Source organism: Seriola lalandi, unplaced genomic scaffold (genome assembly GCF_002814215.2).
Source record: "Seriola lalandi dorsalis isolate HSWRI2012SDOR001 ecotype SW California unplaced genomic scaffold, Sedor1 jcf7180002054682, whole genome shotgun sequence".
Taxonomy (NCBI): Eukaryota; Metazoa; Chordata; class Actinopteri; order Carangiformes; family Carangidae; genus Seriola; species Seriola lalandi.
This window is the reverse complement of record NW_019525235.1, coordinates 989,978-1,009,797: the sequence shown is the minus strand read 5'-3', so window position 1 is coordinate 1,009,797 and position 19,820 is coordinate 989,978. Positions and strand designations below refer to the sequence as shown.

The 19,820-nt window shown below is 40.6% G+C and overlaps 1 protein-coding gene across 2 annotated transcripts; it reads left to right on the top strand.

Moving 5' to 3' along the window:
* The first annotated feature begins 10,491 nt into the window (after positions 1-10,491).
* skor1b (SKI family transcriptional corepressor 1b) lies at positions 10,492-18,009 on the top strand. Of its 2 annotated transcripts, none has more exons than XM_087178299.1 (8): positions 10,492-10,948; positions 11,441-13,185; positions 13,550-13,643; positions 13,738-13,842; positions 13,960-14,019; positions 14,635-14,709; positions 16,971-17,045; positions 17,804-18,009. In XM_087178299.1, exons 2-8 carry the CDS (start codon positions 11,458-11,460, stop codon positions 17,896-17,898), a joined length of 2,232 nt encoding a protein of 743 aa, XP_087034425.1. In that variant the 5' UTR covers positions 10,492-10,948; positions 11,441-11,457; the 3' UTR covers positions 17,899-18,009. The 2 variants fall into 2 exon arrangements, with proteins under 2 accessions (XP_087034425.1, XP_023278307.1); XM_023422539.2 differs by having other exon boundaries at positions 17,801-18,009.
* The last annotated feature ends 1,811 nt before the right edge of the window (positions 18,010-19,820 follow it).

Genomic DNA, 19,820 nt, shown 5'->3' with positions numbered 1-19,820 from the left:
TAAATCCATAATTAAGAACAATAGTTTGACAAATCCTTTCCATTTTCAAGTGCTCCAATCTGATGCACCCATTAACACTGCAGCTACAATCTTCCATTATATTTTTGTGGGGATTTCAAAAGTTTGCAAAGTGACTTTTTTTTCCTTGTTATATTAATAAGTTTGCAGAAACTCTTTTCCTCTGTAACAAAAGCTCTTCAACTGTACAGGAACACAAGCAACGTTTGTTTTTCCTCACTAGTTACATCTTACAATCCAGTTTTTCACATACGCATCATTGCTCTCACGCCATCATTGAGATCCTTTTTTAAAAAAAATCAGTCTTTAAGGTAAATTAGTCTCCCTGCACACTGGCAGCCGTCCCAGTATGTAAATTCATGTGCTAATTCACAACATGATTTCATTTCAACTTCCAAGCAAATGAGATTTTAATTGAAAATGAGATCTTCCACAGAGTCTCTCACTGGAGATGTGCGACAGGGGAATGATACTTTTCACAGATTGTTTTAAGAGACAAGGAGACTCTTTTTTTCTTCTTCTTCCAAGCCATTTACAAAAAGATTGTATGTTTCCTCAGCCTGGCATTTCCCCACAACCTGCAGGTTAGCGAAAATGCACTTTGAAATTAACATTGTGCTTCAGCTCCTCACCCGTATGAAGAGTCAGGCTATTAACATTTGTGTATTTTCATTATGTTAATGGTGTTAACACATGCCCACAGATTGCCACCAGTGGTGCAGTAATTTTGTCTTGCTGATCATAAAGTGTCCGAGAGGGTCATTTTGATTATGACACGCTAATTACATATTGCCTTTCCTCCGTGTGTATTCCTCCCCCAAACTCAGAGCAACCTACAGTCTTTAATGGTAAGCTTTTATGAGTTGGAGGAAAGAAAATGGCAGGGAAAGATCTCTGCCTATGTTCCTGACGGCTATGCAGCACACATGCTTCACTGCGTCCCTTTAAACTTCCTAAATTGTGTTTCACAATAAATAGATGCCCAAGCCTTTAACTGCCAGTATTAGATTAGATACCATTAGATGTAATAGAAAATTCTCTCCCTGTAATATTTTCATAAGAGTTTGAGGCATTTGATTAATCTGACCACATTTTATTGCATTAATGATTTTTTTTCCTTTCCACTCTGCTGTAAAGACATTGTATACTGGCTAATGCTGTTTTCTCTCCCCCCCCCCTCTGCTCACTCTCATTCATCCTCAGCCGTTATTGCAATGCATTGTTGATGAGGTGAGTCGGCGTCTTATGTGCTTTCACTCCTAAAGTCATTCCTAATGGAGTGGAAACCTTATATTTTGTTTCCTAATGAAGCACAGGAGTGGCAGACAGCTCCGCTTGGGCTGTCCTACGGCTGCCTGCAGGTTGAAGCCACCGGCCCGAGCCAAGCTGCTCTGACGGAGCCAGCAGGGGATGTTGGGCCGGGGCAGCAGACAGCTTAAACATGAGCTCATACACAGGCGGCAGTGAATCTGTGGACAAAAATCTAAAAGAAATTTTAAAAATGCAGTGGTGTAAGAAGCATTCAGATCTGTTACTTAAGTAGCAATAAAGCAATTTATAAATACTCTATTACAAGTAAAAGTCATTCATTTAAAAAATTTACTTTAATAAAAGTGCTAAAGTATTATCAGCTAAGCACCCATTAGGCAGCAGAATGGCCCTTGTGACTGACATGTCATATTTTAATCTAGTAGCTGGGTAGTTCGGGAGAGTCCAATCTGTAAGTACATAACATTTTGTTAATTGATCATAGGTTTTATATGTTAAAATCTTAAAGGAACACTTTGATATTGTCATAAATGCACATTCACTTGATACTATGATTGATACCACTGTCATGTCTGTAGAGTATATATGAAGCTAAGCCAATTAGCTTAGCATAAAGACTGGAAATATGGAGAAACGGCTAGTTGGCTTTGTCCAAAGGTAAGAAAATCCACCAACCAGTTCCTCTAAAGCTCATTAGTGTTATATCTTGATTGTTTTAATCTGTACATAAAAGTGTAAAAAATTCAGTTTCTGTAATTTGCAGTTTTACAGGAGGTTACATGTGGAGCTACAGTGTATCTTGGCAGTACAGGCTCATACCGTCGTCTTCATTTTTGCTTTTTAGATTAAGTTTAGTTCAGTTTGTTTAACACTGAGAGCGAGAGGATGCCAGGTCACACATATGCGCAAAATGTCAAGGATAACACACAACAAGGTCCAAACATTGTATTCCTATATATTCATGGTCCTTGAAGTGAGAAAACCCAGCATTGATGCAGGAGTCTGTCCATCGTACTACCATCAAATCCATAACATGCACCGTGTATCATCAAATTCAACAGTAAAAATCACATACATACAAGAATTACTTACAAAGGTGAAGCTTAGGTGATGAGCTTGCATTTATCATCTATCTCTCAGCAAGAAAACATGAAAGCACATTTCCCAGAATGCCGAGCTAATCCTTTCATCTGCAAAGTAACTAGTATCTATAGCTATCAGCTGTCATGAAATGGAAGTGCTCAAGTAAAGTACAGTTATCTCCTGAAGTACTCTAAATTGTTCTGAAGTACATTACTTGGGTAAATGTACTTAGTTACTCACAAATGAAAAGCCATCATCTGTAGTTTGCATTATGTCTGTATAAGCCCATCAAACTGTACAAAGTAGCACTGTAGCTGTGACCAGTCCGACTGTATCACAGTATTAAAGTGTCATACTCTCACTAAAATGATCAGCTTTTAATCAGCAATAATTGAGGATTTGATGGCCCCGTTCTTTGCTTAAAGCTCTGTTTAACCAGAAGCTGAAGTAATAGGTGTGTGCACTGAGAGTCCACGGAAAGCTATCTGAGCTATTCTGAGCTGAGGTTTCACAGCAAGGTCACTTTTAAAACAAAATGTCTCCTCCGCTATCTAGGTCAGAGCACATTCTGTTACTTTCTCCGAAACTTGCTTCCTCCCTTCCTTCCATCCTGCCAGGGATTATAATTAAACACACACAATTATCCCAAATTTAATGGGATTTCAGAACCAGGCTTTTATTTAAGAGGTAATGAATAATATTTTAATTGCATATGTAACTGTGAGATCGAAATGTGCTTCTCTCATCACTTGTAATTACTACGCCACATTTTTCTGGTGTGCTGTTCTGAGAATGCAATCAATAGCTAAGAAGTGTCTTTTTTCTGTATTTTTAAGGTCACTGTGCAACGGTTACTAATTGTGAAATGATCCAGCAGGGAAGAGAGGAGGCATAAGCACACTTAAAACATATGGACAGTGTCCTATTGTTTATTGATGTCTGTAATTAATGATATAATGCATGTCACTGAAGTAGTTTGACCTCTGAACCGATCATTATTCAGAGTGTAGAAGCATCAATCAAACTGTGCTTTTCTCAGATCTATTTTTGCACACCCCTCAGGGACAGATGGAGCACCCACTGTATCCTCATTTGTATTCAGCTGACCAAGGCCTTGGCATGAATGATTTAGAAGTCTGTATCAGACATAGACTGGATGAGAGGAGGTAATGAGATTTCACAAGCTGCTGCTGAAGTTCATAAAGACTACAGCTTCAGCTTCTCTGCCTCAAACTCCAAAAGAAGTCATTTTCGTTGTAGGACTTTGGTGTATTTACTGATTCTTTTTCTCCCATTTCCACCTCGGAGAGGACATGTATTTACTCGTCTTTGGGAGATGTCGTTTTTGTGTCCAGTAATGACAGGCTTAGTGGTGTTATTCACCCTCTCCACATCATAATGATCATATGAATGTCTGCTTTTGGACGGACTGCTGGCCAGATTGTTTGGGCTATCTGGAAAAGAGCGACACGCATCACTGCCCAGCCTGAGGTTCAGAGGTGGTGTGTGGTGTTGATGTCCCACTCCAGCAAACATCATCCCAGGCTCTCCTCGGGACGGGCGTATTAGAATAAGTCATTCCATTGTTAATTTGAATGGCTTAATACATCACTCTAAGGTAAGAGAGTGATGTGAACAGCAGAGGAAAAGAGTATGAGAGAGAGGCAGAGCGATGCCAAGGGGTGTTTCTTTAATATCAAATGAAATTGAATCCTGCATTACCTCACTTGTGCCGTTTCTCAAGCAGCTCCCAGGCTATTAAAGGAAAGCTGTAACAGGATTGGTTCAGTCTTTCGGTTCTTTAATTTCACCGCAGCTCCCAGATGTTAGGTCTTTGTCTCATTGCTGATCCCTGGCTGATCTATGGTGTTGTCTTTATCCCGCCTCCAGTCCATTGTGTGGCTGTGTGTTGTGTTATTAGGTCAGGTGAATCTATCAAGGACGGAGAGTTGGACAGTTCACACACCGGGGGGATAATTACAGGATGATTGGTGTCCTCACGCTCTCTGCTCTCACTATCTTTGTCTCCTCTCTGTTAGCCTCGCCCTTACATAAATGCACAGAGCATGTCTGGCACTGGAAGTCGCCCAAATAAGCTGCTCAGTCCCGGGATCCCGGCCCTCTTACCTGTTCAATCTCCGGGGCCCCGTTTTAAACAGCTGTGTTTGTTTGATAGAAAATGTGTGCACCATTGTTTACAGATGTTTGTGGACTTATTTACACCAGCGGATTGAGTGGAGCACAGGAGACAGGCAGACTTTAACACTCCACCACCACAGCTATTGCTATTATTAACTTAACCTCCTCCCATAGATAATTCATCACAGTTGCCTTCCAATCTCACACTTTTTCTGTCTCACTCAGCCCTGAATCCTCACATCTACGTGTCCTTTCTGGGTCATAATGACACACTCTCACAAGCTGCTGCTCAAGTTCACACAGAGGGAACACCAGTTGAATTAATTACTATGTAAAACCAGTTCCAGTTTTGAACCTTAAAGGTATAATTTGATATTTTGGGAAGTGGCCACATTCACTGTCTTTCTGAGAGATAGCTGAGAAGAGTGATACCACTCTCATGTCTGTACTTAAAATATAAAGCTACAACCAACAGCTATTTAGCATAAAATCTGGAAACACAGGGAAACAGTTAGCATGGCTTTGTCCAAAGGTGAAAAGAAATCTAAGTACAGCATTTGTGGTTTTATGGTACGTTAACATGCAGAATAAATCTTGGCTTGGCACAGTGACTTTGCCCTCAGAAAAATGTTTAAACTTTGGTTTTTGTAACAAGGAACAAGGTGCTCAATAGACCACCACAAGCTGCACGGCCAAAGTTACATGACAGATGAATATAGCCAAAGATAAGCTCGATCAATCTGCCACGCTTCTTTATTCATTGGCCTCTATCTATGTTTGACAATACAGTCTCTCATTTTGAAAGCTTCGCTGAATCACAGATCGATTATAACAAAATTCTTCACTCAAATGCTTTGATGTGTGGGTCTGTAGCCCAGTGAAAACTTCCTTGAACTCCATTCAGAATGTTTTGCATCAGATAACAAAGAGGGAAGACAAGCTACTGAACAACTACATCTTCAGATATAAATTCCTACTGACATACATCCATTATAACACTACCAGCATGGTGTACGGAAGATACCAATGATATATTCTTGTGTTTGGATGAATGTGTTTTTTTCTTCTACAGCTAACAGTATACATACATGCAGCATAGCTCATCAGCGGTAGCACTGGCTAAGTCACATGTGGACATATGGTCCGTCAGGAGTCTCCCAATTTCCAGTCTTTGTGCTAAGCTAAGCTAACCGGCTTCTGGCTGTATCTTCATATTCACTGAAGATATGAGTGTGGTATGAACCTTCTCACCTCTCATCTTCCTAAATGTTTTCAAATTCTTTAAGCAGTACATTTTTACACCCATACATGTTAGATACACCTTGTATTTCTGGAATGTCTGCGCTTGTGAAAGTTTGTAACCTTGAAAGTGCAGATCTTTGTTTCCCTCTTTTTCAGAGGGGGGCTTTTATTTGTTTGTTCGGCAAGATTTCCCCCAATCTGTGGTGCTGACAAGTATGTTGCACACCCTCTCACCTGCATGTGATCTTGATGGAAATCTCTGGTCTGCTGTTCACACACACACACACACACACACACACACACACACACACACACACACACACACACAGCCCCAGCTATTTGCACTTCCTGACTTTGAAAGCTGTCAGCAGAGCAACAGTGGGCTGTTTCAGTACTCTGGACAGTTCCTCCTCAGAGACCTGCAGTGTTCAAACTGGAGGCTCTCACCTCACCCCAAAGTCTGACTGGGGACACCAAGACAGGGTCCAGCACTGAGATTTCCCACTTCCACACCACTGTGTGTGTGTGTGTGTGTGTGTGTGTGTGTGTGTGTGTGTGTGTGTGAGTGTGAGATGAGTCCACAGAGTCACCCAGCCCTTCCCCCACATACGCATATCATCCACCCAGAGCCATTCTATCTGTATGGAAATTTGGGCTCCACAGCTGGAATCCCACAAAGCACTGTCATCTACTAATAGTTATTATCTCTTTGGCCTGCTCCCTCACAAAAACCCTGCAATACAAGCACATTGCATCTTTATGGTAATGCCCTACAATACAGCCCCAAGCTATGGTGCATAGACCTTTGTTATCATTACGATAATTCCCATTCTCACTTGACTCCTCATTACACCATTGAAACTGCTCGGGGTTGGATATAGACAAATTCCTGCATCTTTCTTTATTACACTGTAGCATACAGTGTTGATACACAAAACTTAAACTCTCTAAATCCTCGGTAAACATAGTGAGTCAGTCAGTGTAATGACAATTAACTGTAAGAGTTGTCATCGTGAATTAGCAGAGGCCTGTGTGCTGCGTTTATTTCTTGTAGATAGGGTTTAATAATACGTCACTATCATCATATATTGACTTTTGGTGTAATAATATTGTGACGATATGATTACACCATGTTGTTTTTACCAGACTGTGTTGTCCTTGTTCATATTTTCAAGCAAATTGCATTAAGAATGAAGTTAAAGTCTGACCAAAATTTGTTATTGAGGTGTTTATTTTACATTTGTGAAGAGTTTTGTCTCATGTAACTCGATGTGAACCAGAGTTCACTGCATCGACTTCAGAAAAATATTATCATTGTGATATTGATCTCAGCTATTTTGCCCGGGCATTGTAGCAGATAGTCCTTGAAGATCTCAGATTAAAGTTCAATAGTTTTATAATAATTTGATTATTTATTTTAAGAAAGGGAGAAAAAAATCTTTCCTCAGGCCATCAGGGTGGTGAACTGTCCTCTGACCTCTGTATATCTTTGGTCGTGTACACATTGTCTTCAGCTGATCCTTTGCACTGCCCCTTTTACACTTTTGACATATGTACAATTTACTTCCTTTTTTTCTTTTTTTTTTTTTAACATGTATTTTATGTTGAATTTTTATCCCTTCAATTTTTTTTTCTGATCCTTATGTTTCACACTTGTCTTCTATCACAACTTTCACTATGCATGTGACTTGTGTACGTGACAAAACCTTTTAGTCCTTCATGAAAAATTTCACCGTCCTCATATTCTCTGATGGGTTCACAGTGAAAAAAAGGGGGCGACTTTGCTAGTGGTTTTCTGGTCAGGTTTTCGGCAGTGGAATCAACAGAGGAGCAGGTGATTTACTATACATTTCTGCCATGATGAGTTTGGGGTCAGCTCGATATAAGAAGCATAGTACAGGGAGACATGGACCTCGCCATGGCTGCTCGTGTCCTTGTGTCTCTCCATGAATGCCCTCACAAGGCCTCTGGATTGCACAAAAAAGTAATTGCGGAGTGATTGGCACAGCTTGTCCCGTGCAGCCTGTGTCCCCGCACTTGAAGGCTCTCCTCGGAGCACCCTCATTGTCACACAGCCTTTTAGCACCTTTGTTCCTCCCTTCCCCTAGGACCTCACAGCTCACCATTGGCAGATGAGTCCCTGTCTGTGACAAAAGGGTCCCTGCGCTCAGCCTCATTTGATGCAGTGATGAACTCCCCCAACTCTCCCCCCTTCACTCACACTCACTCACGCAAACACACACTCACACAAACACACACATATTGCACACCACCTCCTGCGAGAAGAAATGTTCCGTTTAGCGGTGGAGGATGTGGGGGTCAGGACCCAGGGGTGGGCTTTTAGGAGACAAATAAACATCAGAGCAGGAGAGGAGTGATGTCTTGTTTACACATTAGCAACCATTTAGCAAGTCTCACTGTTTTCACTGCGTCTCTCCGGTGGCCTCTCAAACAGCTGATCTTTCTCTTTTGTTGTCCTTTCAGCTCAGGATCCATCCAGGATCAACACCGTCGTCAACAGTGAGTGATCTGAACAGTCTTAGTTGATCTCGATTGGGATCTGTGCCGTTAGAACTGGCAATAAATCATGTATTAAATCAAGTTTCTAATAAATGACTGTGACTCACCCACTCATAGAGAGCATACACCAGAAATAATTCAGAATAATTAGCCAGCAGCTCTTTTTTTCCCCACTGATTGTCATCAAACAGTCTCCCCATATTTGGCTCTGCTCTTACTCATCTACTGTTAATTTTTGTGACACCCAAACACACACTCACACACAGACACACAAACTGCATCTTTCTCATACCATCTAATGAGGTGATGACCAACCACTTGTTATAATTGCTTCAGTCTCCTTTTAATTTTCAAGCTTATTAATCATATGTAGAGTTATTTAAGAATGCATAAATTAATCTTAGATTAAAAAGCCTATCAAAGCCTCAAAACAATTAAAGAGTAAGGTAAGATTTCCCCTGGGCTGGCACTTTTATTTTAATAGAGTGTTCAGGTGATTATCATACTTTGATGCAGCACTGTGATTAATGCAGACACACTTTTAAATGAGCTGTTCTCTCTTGCACAAAAAGGTAGAGTGTGTATGAGCCTGATAATGACCTCACTGACTTTTTGGGTACTTTTCCCATTTCCTTGCCCAGATTTGGTTGAATCAGCCTCATCACACATCACTTCCTGCAGTGAAGGAGTCTGGTTCCATTTAGTTTGACAATAAGGATGTCATATACATTTATAGCGCTGATGGGATGTGGTTACGATTTTTAAAGGATTATTTGCAGTCTGTTAGAATTTCGAACAGACGTTTTTAATTAATTTAATTTCAGGTGGAATTGTTTACACTGGCAATAAAATTTTGAATTTATCTGATAGTAACAGACTTTTAATTAAGACGTTTGTGTTGATGACGAGGTTTAAGAGGCTATACCCGTTGAATAATCAATAAATAGACAGATGGAGGAGATTGCTGTTTCATTTGAATTTGGTAGCTCTTTTGACGTGAGGAGACGCCTCAAATTGAACCAGGGACCGTCTCTCTCTATAAGAAGATAAATAGAATAAAATAAAAAAAGACTGATGCTGAATGTTTTTTGGCATTGATCTCAGTTATTATAGATCTTGTGTCTTTAATTCCAGAGGCAAATAGATTAGGGATTGCAAAATGATAATTATAACGGGACAGAATCGAATTAAAGAAAATTACAATGTTAGCTGTGAAGTTGGTCTTAAGTTATAGTCTTATGTCAGTTTTATGTAAATATTTGCCATTTTTATTTATATGATAAAAACATGAATAAAATACATTTGAAATTATAGAATTTAATATTAGTCATTTGCATTTTTGATGTGCATTTGGCAGCTGTTCTAAGATATTGACTCCATAACAGTTTATTATTATTATTATTATTATTATTATCATAATTATTATTGTTATTGTTATTGTTATTATTATCATGGTATTCGTATTATTTTTATAAGGGTATTATTATTTCGGAAGTAGTCGCACAATGCATATGGATGCTGCCTATGTTCAAATCAACATTGCTTTGCAATAATTATGGACAAACTGATATTGCCGCACAGCTCTGTCCCTCTGGAGTCAATAGGACCAACAGGAGCGTGTCCTGTTACCTTCATCAATATTACATCAGTGCACGGCGCCGCGCGTGTGCCACATGTAAATGATTAACCCAAACCTTTATTGACTTTAAAAAGTTGAATGCACGTTATGGTGAAGAAGGGAGAGAAAGGAGGGGGGTGGTTGGGGGGGGGGGGGCGACTAAGCGCAGATCACAGAGAGAGTGACCTTTGGAGCAGCTGGTTATTGTCAAAACGCGTGTAGGCGAGGTGTAGCTTGTACACAGTGAATCCGTGGGAACCCAGCACATGATGCAGGCCTGCACGTCCTGACTCCATACACACAACAATGTGTCGGTGGGTCCCTGCTGTTTTTAGCGGAAAGCCAAATCCCACTGCAGCCTCCTCCATTCATAATGTCAATAACATTGAGGGTTTTTTTAAAAAAGGAAAGTGCAAAAGAATTAATTAAACGCATTATGGTCGACACAATAGGCTACAGAGTAATGAAAGATTAATGTGGATGTTTTCTTTTTTTTAATCGAGAATTTATTTAAACACAGGCGCCTATAGGCTGCACTGAATCAAATGTTTAGTAGCTGTTTTTTATTTAATGATTTCACATTCTCCTTTTTGCAGACAGCACCTTCTCCACATGTGTAGACCTGCAGGCTGCCATAAGACCAAACACTCACACCATCTTCATTGGTCATGAATCCATAGTTAATGCAGACCGCCTGTGTGAGTGGGAGTGCCTTGCCATAAGTTTTGCCGTCACTTGATTACTGTCGGTGTCGTAGAGGGGGCTGTACTACAGTCTGCAGGCCATGTGGCCACTGATGCTGCTGCTGCTGGTGCAACACTAACCCTCCGCAAACACCGACAGCGGAGCAGAGAGAGAGAGAGAGCGAGAGAGAGAAGGAGAAGGAGAGGAGAGGAGAGGACAGTGAGCAGGAAGGAGGCGGCGCTGCACCGACAACTGCGTCCCACTCCTAAAAGCAAACATCTTTACATCCTCCAACACAGACTTCTTATCGCTCCGACATTCACTTGATCACAGCTTTGTCGTTCACGACGGAGGGGAGCCGCGCGAGCATTGAAGGTGAGACTTAGAAACTGATCCAGACAGCATTTAACGCTCCCTGTTTTGGGCTCTTTTTTTAAAGTGTCATTTATTACAGCGGGGTTTTTTACGCACAGTCTGTTGAAGTCATGAAATAATTTCGAATTTAAACCTGCAGACAGTTGTGTGTTTACAGTTTCAACAAAAGCTGAAGTTGCAGGCAAATAAAATGAAGTGGACTTTTAAGTGGATGCAGGTTGATATAGCCTACCATTTACCTCTCTGCATTATGTCATAAACATATTCCTTACTAAGGATTTGTCTCTAAAATACACCACTGAGTTCATACAACTTCATGAAAACACGGGCCTGTTACTGCCTTGGCCTCTCTGTTTAGCACTTTGAACTACTATGACATAATGGACTTAAACGGCTTAGCTATTAAATACTTATTATAAAGTTCTGCTTGAGGCTGTTATTAGGCCCCACTGACAAAAACTCACATGTTCACGTCAAACGTCGTCTCTGCAGCCTCCAGGCCTCTAAGGATGGACTCCATACCAGCGGGGCGAGACTCCAGCTCCTCGCCAAGCTCCAAACAAGAACTTTCCTACCCGAGCACAACCAACCTGAAGCCCAACCAGGTCGGAGAGACGGTGCTGTACGGAATACCCATCGTGTCGTTGGTGATAGATGGCCAGGAGAGACTTTGCCTTGCACAGATATCTAACACCTTGTTGAAGAATTACAGCTACAACGAGATACACAACCGGCGTGTGGCGCTGGGAATCACCTGCGTCCAGTGTACCCCTGTCCAGCTGGAGATCCTGCGGAGAGCCGGGGCGATGCCAATCTCCTCCAGGCGCTGCGGGATGATCACTAAACGCGAGGCCGAGAGACTTTGTAAGTCGTTTCTAGGAGCTCATTCGCCTCCTAAACTTCCAGAAAATTTTGCCTTTGACGTGTCCCACGAGTGCGCCTGGGGGAGTCGAGGCAGCTTCATCCCGGCCAGATACAACAGCTCCAGGGCCAAGTGCATCAAGTGCTCCTATTGCAACATGTATTTCTCTCCAAATAAATTCATATTTCACTCTCATCGCACACCGGAGTCCAAGTACACGCAGCCGGATGCAGCAAATTTTAATTCTTGGAGGCGGCATCTGAAATTAACAGATAAAAACAGCCAGACTGAGATATTACACGCTTGGGAAGATGTGAAGGCCATGTTCAACGGGGGCAGTCGTAAGAGGACGCTGCCAGGCAGTGGGTCAGACTCCAGCTCCCCATTAAAATCACAAGGACCCATCCGTCCCCGAGACTCACCCGAGATACCTGCAAAAATCCTCAGCTGCGAGGACAACCGCGGCGGCATGACGAGCACTCGCAGCTACCCGGTCATCCCGGTGCCCAGTAAAGGCTTTGGGATGCTGCAAAAGATCCCACCGCCGCTCTTCCCACATCCTTACGGGTTCCCAGCTTTCGGCCTGTGCCAGAAGAAAGAAGACAGTATAATGGGAGAGCAAAGCAAGACGGGCCTCCCAGGTGTCCTGTGGCCTGGTACCAAGGACAGCGCCTATCACTCCTTCCCCATGTTCTGGCCCGCGGCGGGCGCGCTGCCCATGCCGCCGTACCCCCAGACTCAGCACAAGCCCACACCAGAGCTGCTGTGTCCTCCCAGACAGACTGACATGGACATATCCGAGCACAGTGACCGGAGCACCAACACGTCAAAAGACAGCATGGTTGAAAACGACCGGTGCTCCAGCACACAGTCCGCCCGTAATGAGGACGACAAGTCGGGGGACGAGGCGAGGCCGCTGGAGGGGATGACGCTCGTGCCCCGGAAAATCAGCTACGTCTCCGCGTTCAGACCCGTTATTAAAGACGCTGACTGTATCGCCAAGCTGTACGGCAACAGGGGCGCTTACAACGGGTGTCGCACCGGCTATTTATCGCCCGATTTTTTAAGTGAGAGCTCAAGCTATCGGTCCATGTCCCCCTGCGTGGACAGTGAGGGCGAGCCGGACGTGGATGTGGAGACAAACAAAACTCCTGATGAGGAGGAGGAGGACTCCCGGCCTCTGTCCTCGGTGTGTCCTCGGACACCTCCCGGCTTGGCTCACAGTGTTTCACCAAACGATTCAGACTCTAAGGGCATGCAGGAGAGCAGTGTGGTTGACTCCCAGAAAATGAGCCTGCACGTGGCCCAGTCCTCAGAAAGAGAACTGCACAGCAAGCAGTTATCAGAGCCCCACATAGCCGCGTCCTTTACTGAAGTGAGTGACTTCTAACTGAGAAACACTGGCGATAACACAAGCTGTAATATTTCACTAAAGTTTTCTGCGAGTGGGTTTGTTTTCCTTGCCCTGTGTGTATTTTCAAGCAGATACATCTTTGTGTCCTTTTGGGGAAATTTGTCTTTTATGTTCAAACAGTGTATAACAGCAGCAACAAACAGCATGTCCACAACATTTAGAAAAAAAATCGTACATCATTTCTTTAAATAAAAATATATGCACTTCAACTTAGAGTATATTTTTAATTACTAATTTTAGATTTTATTTTAATTCATTATTATCATTTAACAGAACCACTTGTAATGTTAAGAGCTGAAAGAAGTGGTGATTCTTTCTTCTTTAGGTTTACACACCGGAGAGGGGTGAGCTGCAACAAAGGAGCAGTCCCTATCAGTTCAGACCTACGAATTACCAGACTGGAGTACTCACAACAAATGGTTAGACATTTTTTTTCTGCTTTTGTTAAAACATTTAGCTGTTAAAAAAAAAATCGAAAAGCGGGGAAATCACATCGATTTATTTTCTCTTAAGATGAGAGTGCGAGTAAAGAGGAGCCGTCTTCCACAGTGGAGGAGATCGAAACGAAATCTTTTAATGAACAAAGCAGCGAGGAGAACCAGCGAGAGCCGGACGAAGGTAAGTCACCCCGAGGTCAGCGAGGAGGATTTCTCAGTGTTGTAAGATCTGTTTTAAGACACAGGGGGTCTACTTTTTTCCAGATAGAGGAATATAATTTATTTTCTGTGTATTCAGGCGAGGACGCGCCAGCCAGAGCTCTACCATCACAAAGAAACATAGAAACTCTGGCAAAAGGTAAGACGGTGTTAGATAAAAGGATTTACTGATTAAAAAAAAAAAAGGCTCTTCAAATGACATTATTATTATTATTATTATTATTATTATTATTATTGTTAGACTACCTACATAAGGATTCACACTTATGTTTTCAAAGGAAGAATAATACGCCTGCAGATTTAAATCCTCTCATATTGTAATTTTAGATATAAAACTAATTTCAACAACATCCCCTCACTCATCCCCATCTCCTTCCACTGTTAAGGCCTTGGTGCCAAACACTTACAAAACAAACCCCTCCGTATTTCTGACCTGGACCCACCTTTAATTAAGAGTCACTTGTAAAACCTCACAATTTCTTATGGCATTTAAACTAAATGAGATAATTTTTTTTTCTTTATATGTTTTTGCCTTGAGGCAGATGCTGAGGGATTTGTCCCAAAAAAACATGAGGGAAGATTTTTTTTTTTTAACTGCAGGCCCAGGAAGACCTGCTCTGAATTTTCAGTGTAAATGCTGATGATGTCCCCATCACTGTCATTAAAAATAGAAAAGCGTCCTAGAAGGAAGCTGATACAAAAGCCTTTTGTACCTCTCCTTCTCAAACCTCCTCTATTTTTGTCTGCTTTTTAGAGGAACTACAGAAGCAGCTGTTAGAGCAAGTTGAGCTGAGGAAAAAGCTGGAACGAGAATTTCAGAACTTGAAAGGTAAGCTAAATTCTGCCACAGTGTTTTTTCCACTGATTTGGCTTTTATCACTGTATAGCAGTGATTTCACAGACCGAGACCCAAAAGTCTTTCAGGTGCATGTTAACTGTTATTCTTCTGTCATGTTTGTGATGCCAAAACATGACCTTTGCCATGCCATGACCAAACCCACCTCAAAACTGGCATGCATGAGCTCTCTCTGCAGAGCAAAAAATTTTAAATGGCACCATTCTTCCAAAAATGCTAAGTGGTTCAGGGACACTCTCCCCTGGGAAAATGTGTGTTCTGAACCCCTTTTAACACTGACTTGAGAGGATTATGATTTTAACCTTATGTCCAAAAATACCCATGCATGCTTAGAAAATGGTTCTCTGTGGGCAAGGAAGTGGAATAGCAGATATTTCAGTTTAATTTACAGAAATACAATAAGTTGTTTTAAATACATATGGACATTTTAAAAAGCTCAAATGTCAAAATCTTTAACACTGTTGTGTAATAGAGGAGGAGAATTTTGAGGTTTTGTTTAACTGAAATATCAGAGTTGATATTAAGGTGTTTTGAATGCCAACACAATGGAAAAAGTTACAGAAAATTTTCATCTGCAATGCAGTCAGAACATCTGGATTTATATACATAGCCTACGTGACGCTACTTAAAATTCCAAACTGGTGCTACACAGATGATATTTCTTAATACGAAACTGAATCAAAAACTGAGTGCATCATGTAATTCTCTGGATAAAACACCACTCAATCACTGGTGGCTACAGTATATTATTATCTGACAGTAACTCCTGAACACCCACCACCTTCTCTCCAACATGATTCAACATTTCTCACCCTCTCAGATTCTTTTTGAGAATCTCATATATAAAAATGGTGAATGGATACTGGTTACTAAGAACAGACCTCACTAAAACCAAAAAGAAAAAAAAAAGATTCAACACTATATCCTGAAGATTTCTAGTTGGTAAGATTTTATTTAATAGTACTAAATGTCAGATTTCCAGAAAGAGACAAACAATATGACACGGACAAGGGTATTTAAAAAGTCTTGGATAGGCCTACATTACTGACGACCAATCAGGTTTGAGTCGAAATAAACGTGATATCCCTACAGTACTGTGGGAGGATAACAGCAACTGGATACTGACAGATATTTGACCAGCAAAATATTTCTAACTGTTGACTGCTGTTATTTAAAACTATATATTTGCAACACCACATAGTGTATGTTGAAGTGATGAATTCAGGAAGATAACATCATTGTAATGTTTGCACATCATTGAGTTCTTTATAAATACACACCAACAAAAACGATGTAACACTCCGGGCCCTTTAAATTGTATTTTGGGGTTCTGTTATTGTCCCGTCACTTACTAACAAATCTGACATCAGTTAACAGTAATGCCTCCTTGTACAATTGAAATCTGTGTGGTGGACCTAACTCAAATCCACAAATACATAGTTTTTCTCTGCATTTATTGTTAATATTTGGATCCAGCTTTTGGGAGTTTGGTGGAGACAGCACAACTGGTTGTTTGGTTTATCTGTAGCCTTGGCTGTGTTCTACAATTATTACACATTTTTTATTCCAGTAAATATACTCTCTAAAGAGCCATTGAGGTGGGTTGTCAAATGATTATATAAAATTAAAAACACTGACAAAATCATATAATCTTATAGTTTAACAACATCAACAAAGATGTCCAAGCAGGTTTTTCTTAGGTAATTCAAAGTCAGTTATTTTATTTACACTTTATAGGTAATTGAAACTCTAATTACTCCAGTCATTCTCTTTTTCTGGAAAACGAGCAATGGGATTAAATCTTATAAGAAATATAGATAATTTACACTGGATCATTTTTCAAAAACGTCAAATCTTAATCTCCTCTTTAAAGCATAAATGTATATTTCCAAACCACAGCAGGACATAGTGTTTAGAGGCCTGGAGTTTGTAGATGGAGTCGGAGCCTGGTTTGTTGCTTTAGCTTGAGAACAGCGCCCTGTAGAGGCGAGCGACCACTGCCATGCACTGTGTGTTATCAGCGCTATGAACCTTCATCCATTTACACTCATCTTATCCTTTGGGTATTTTTAAGGTTCATATGAATATTTTTGAGTAATGTCAAAGCTACAATCTCGTGTACATTATAATTTCAGTAGGGCGATGACATTTGTTAAATTAACTTATTGTGTTTTTAATTGAGGCTCACCAGCCACATGACTGACTGAAATCTGTGCCTGCCATTTGTTCCTCAGATAATTTTCAAGATCAAATGAAAAGGGAACTTTCGTACAGGGAGGAGATGGTCCAGCAGCTTCACATCGTCAGAGGTGAGACAAATAAAGCAGCGGGAGCGGGTACAGCACATGCCTTCGCCTTCTTTACGGTGGCACCGACGTGAGTGATGAAAAGTCTGTCCTCAAAAACGGTCTGTGTACACAAGTGGTGGATATGTCTGGGTTTTATCAACAAGTGTTTAAATACGTGAAACAGCTTGTTGAATTCTCGTGCACTTATGCAGGAAACACTTCAAACTGAACTTGAATTTTTCCCACTATTTACCCATGATCGGTCCATAGTCATTTTTGCATATTAATTGACACAGGCCTGTAACCTAATGGAAATGACAAAAAAGGAACATTTCTCTCAACGATTTAAACTGATCATCATCACTCAGTGTGCACCTCACATGCTTCTTTACCACGTCTCTCTTGCGTAGACACTTTTCAGCACGAGCTGAACTTCAGTTATTGTTGTACAGTCAGATGGAATAAAAGCCTGGGTGACATGTAGACCACATTTCTGCACCCAGAGGCCCACAGACCACCAATTAGTCTAATCTAGAGACTGTAGGTACAAGGTCGATCCAAACTTGTTTCTGGACATTTTTTTTAAGAGCATGGCCGTAAATCGGTTGATCCTATAGTTGTGTGACTGTGTTTAACACACACGTGCTTAGTGCAAATATCCAGTCTACTGTGTGTTATATTGTGCATTAAAAGTTGTATTATGCTTATTGTTCAATAAGACCAGTCTACACTCACGTACACGTACACTATTGATGGTTTTATCTCCTTCTTCATAGAAGCTCACGACGCTTTACACCACTTCTCCTGTAAGATGTTGACTCCTCGTCACTGCACCGGGTCCTGCTCCTTCAAATCTCCTCTTCTACCACCTTGAACCAGATCACTCCACATTTCAATGACAGAGAAACACGGGACACATCCACAGCTTCTGTCAAACAGCAAACCATGGAAAACCTCCAGAGACACTCCTAGTAAAATCAAGTCGAAAGCAGACTAACTTGTAATTACTTGTAATATTTTAAAATGTGTATCTACACCATCACCATTTATGTATCCACCCTGCATACGGTGAAATTTGTTTCCCTGAAATGATACAATTGATTATATTTATTATTTGTGGCAAAGTGCAATGACAATGTATGTATGTTGTAATAGTTCTAGGTTGTTATTTCGGTTTTCTGTTGTCTATAATAGCAGCTTTGACTAGCCAATTCATTGCTCCTTATCCTCACAGTATTGTGACTTAGCCTACTACTCTTGTTGTGTTCTTCTCTGCAGACCATTAGCTTACTTTGGATGTTATGCACTTTAAAGGAGTGATGGGAATTATACATAAAAAAGCCTGTGCATTGAAATGGGCCCTCGAAATAATAATTATTCATTATAATCATTATAATTATTTGTTTTTTGCAGACTTTACAAACACAGAAGTTAGTAGGCTAAAATAGTTCATCCGCGACCTTGTAAGTAGCGACATATTCTATTAAGAGTAGCTTATTTGTTCATGTAATATTTGTTTTCATTGCTAATGAATAAATCATTTTATTAAAAGAAATTCTTGCCCTGGGCAGCTTGAACAGTCTGAAGTTGTTTTGCTCCAAACGATTTATTTGGCAGATAATCTACAAACTATTGTATAAATGAATCCACTTGTAAAATAAGAGCCAATGAATTTAGGAGTGCAGCCTCTGCCTTTGTGTGCATTACTGAGGCTAGAGCACCAAGAAGATGAGGTCCACGGGCAAAAAAACACTTTATCTCTCCTAGGCTGCAACATAGAAAATAAATAAATTGGCCATTAAGTTTCTGCCAGTTGACTAATCAACAGTGGTAAAAGAATATCTTAATTCCTTTACTTAAATAAAAGTAGCGATACCACAGTGTAAAAATTAGAAGTAAAAGTCCTGTGTTCAAAATCCCATCTAAGTAAAAGTACAAAAGTAGTTCACCATCAGCGCTATTTCAAGTAAGTAGTACTTCTTCTGCAGTAAAATGTGGACTGATATATTATAATACAATGTATTACATGAATAGATTGTTAACTGCATCAATGTGTAAACAGCATTTACTGTTGCAGCTGATCTAGATGGAGCCATTTTTAATTACTTTATATAGGCCACTGCTCGCAGCCTAGTAGGTTATATGATATGGGCCTATAGATAGACCTGTGGTTCCCAACCTTTGAATCCCCTCAAAATTGTCGCGAGATAATAAATGGTAGAGGAAAGAGGGGGAAAGAAGTTCTGATGCACAAATCTTATTAGTTTATTTATTTATTTTTCTGAAATATTGAGGGTTTTATCCTACCTCTTTCATCCTCAAACAATTCGGCAGTTTTAGAGTTGTCTATGCGGATTGAACTGCTGACAACTCACATCTGAAATGTGAAAAGGGCCCTTGCTTTTTGTAAGTGGTTAAAAGACAGAAAGGTTGGCCAGTGGTTAAATCTTGGGAAAATACATTTGTGTTGCATGTTGAATCGTATCTGAAAAGTTTAAATAAACGCAGTGAAGTCAAAAGTACAATATTTCCTTCTGACATATAGTGTGGAAGTATAAAGTAGGCTATCTGATAATGGGGATGCTCAATTAAAGTACAAGTAGCTACCATAACTGTAGATTAGCAGTGCTTTGTATTTCGTTATCTTTCGACCACTGCTTATCAAATAATCAATTATTAGTTGCTGCCTTAGATTAACTACTTTTGCTTTATATATTTTTGTAAGAGCAGAAGAACAAAATCCCTTAAACAAATGGGATTGGATGTCAGTGGTGTGCCTATGAAGTACATTCAGCA

Coding starts and splice junctions, on each gene's coding strand:
- skor1b (XM_023422539.2), top strand. CDS start 11,458: ATGGACTCCATACCAGCGGGGCGAGACTCCAGCTCCTCGCCAAGCTCC. Junction 13,644..13,737: donor TGGAGTACTCACAACAAATG/GTTAGACATTTT, acceptor TTTTCTCTTAAG/ATGAGAGTGCGAGTAAAGAG. Junction 14,710..16,970: donor AGAATTTCAGAACTTGAAAG/GTAAGCTAAATT, acceptor TTTGTTCCTCAG/ATAATTTTCAAGATCAAATG.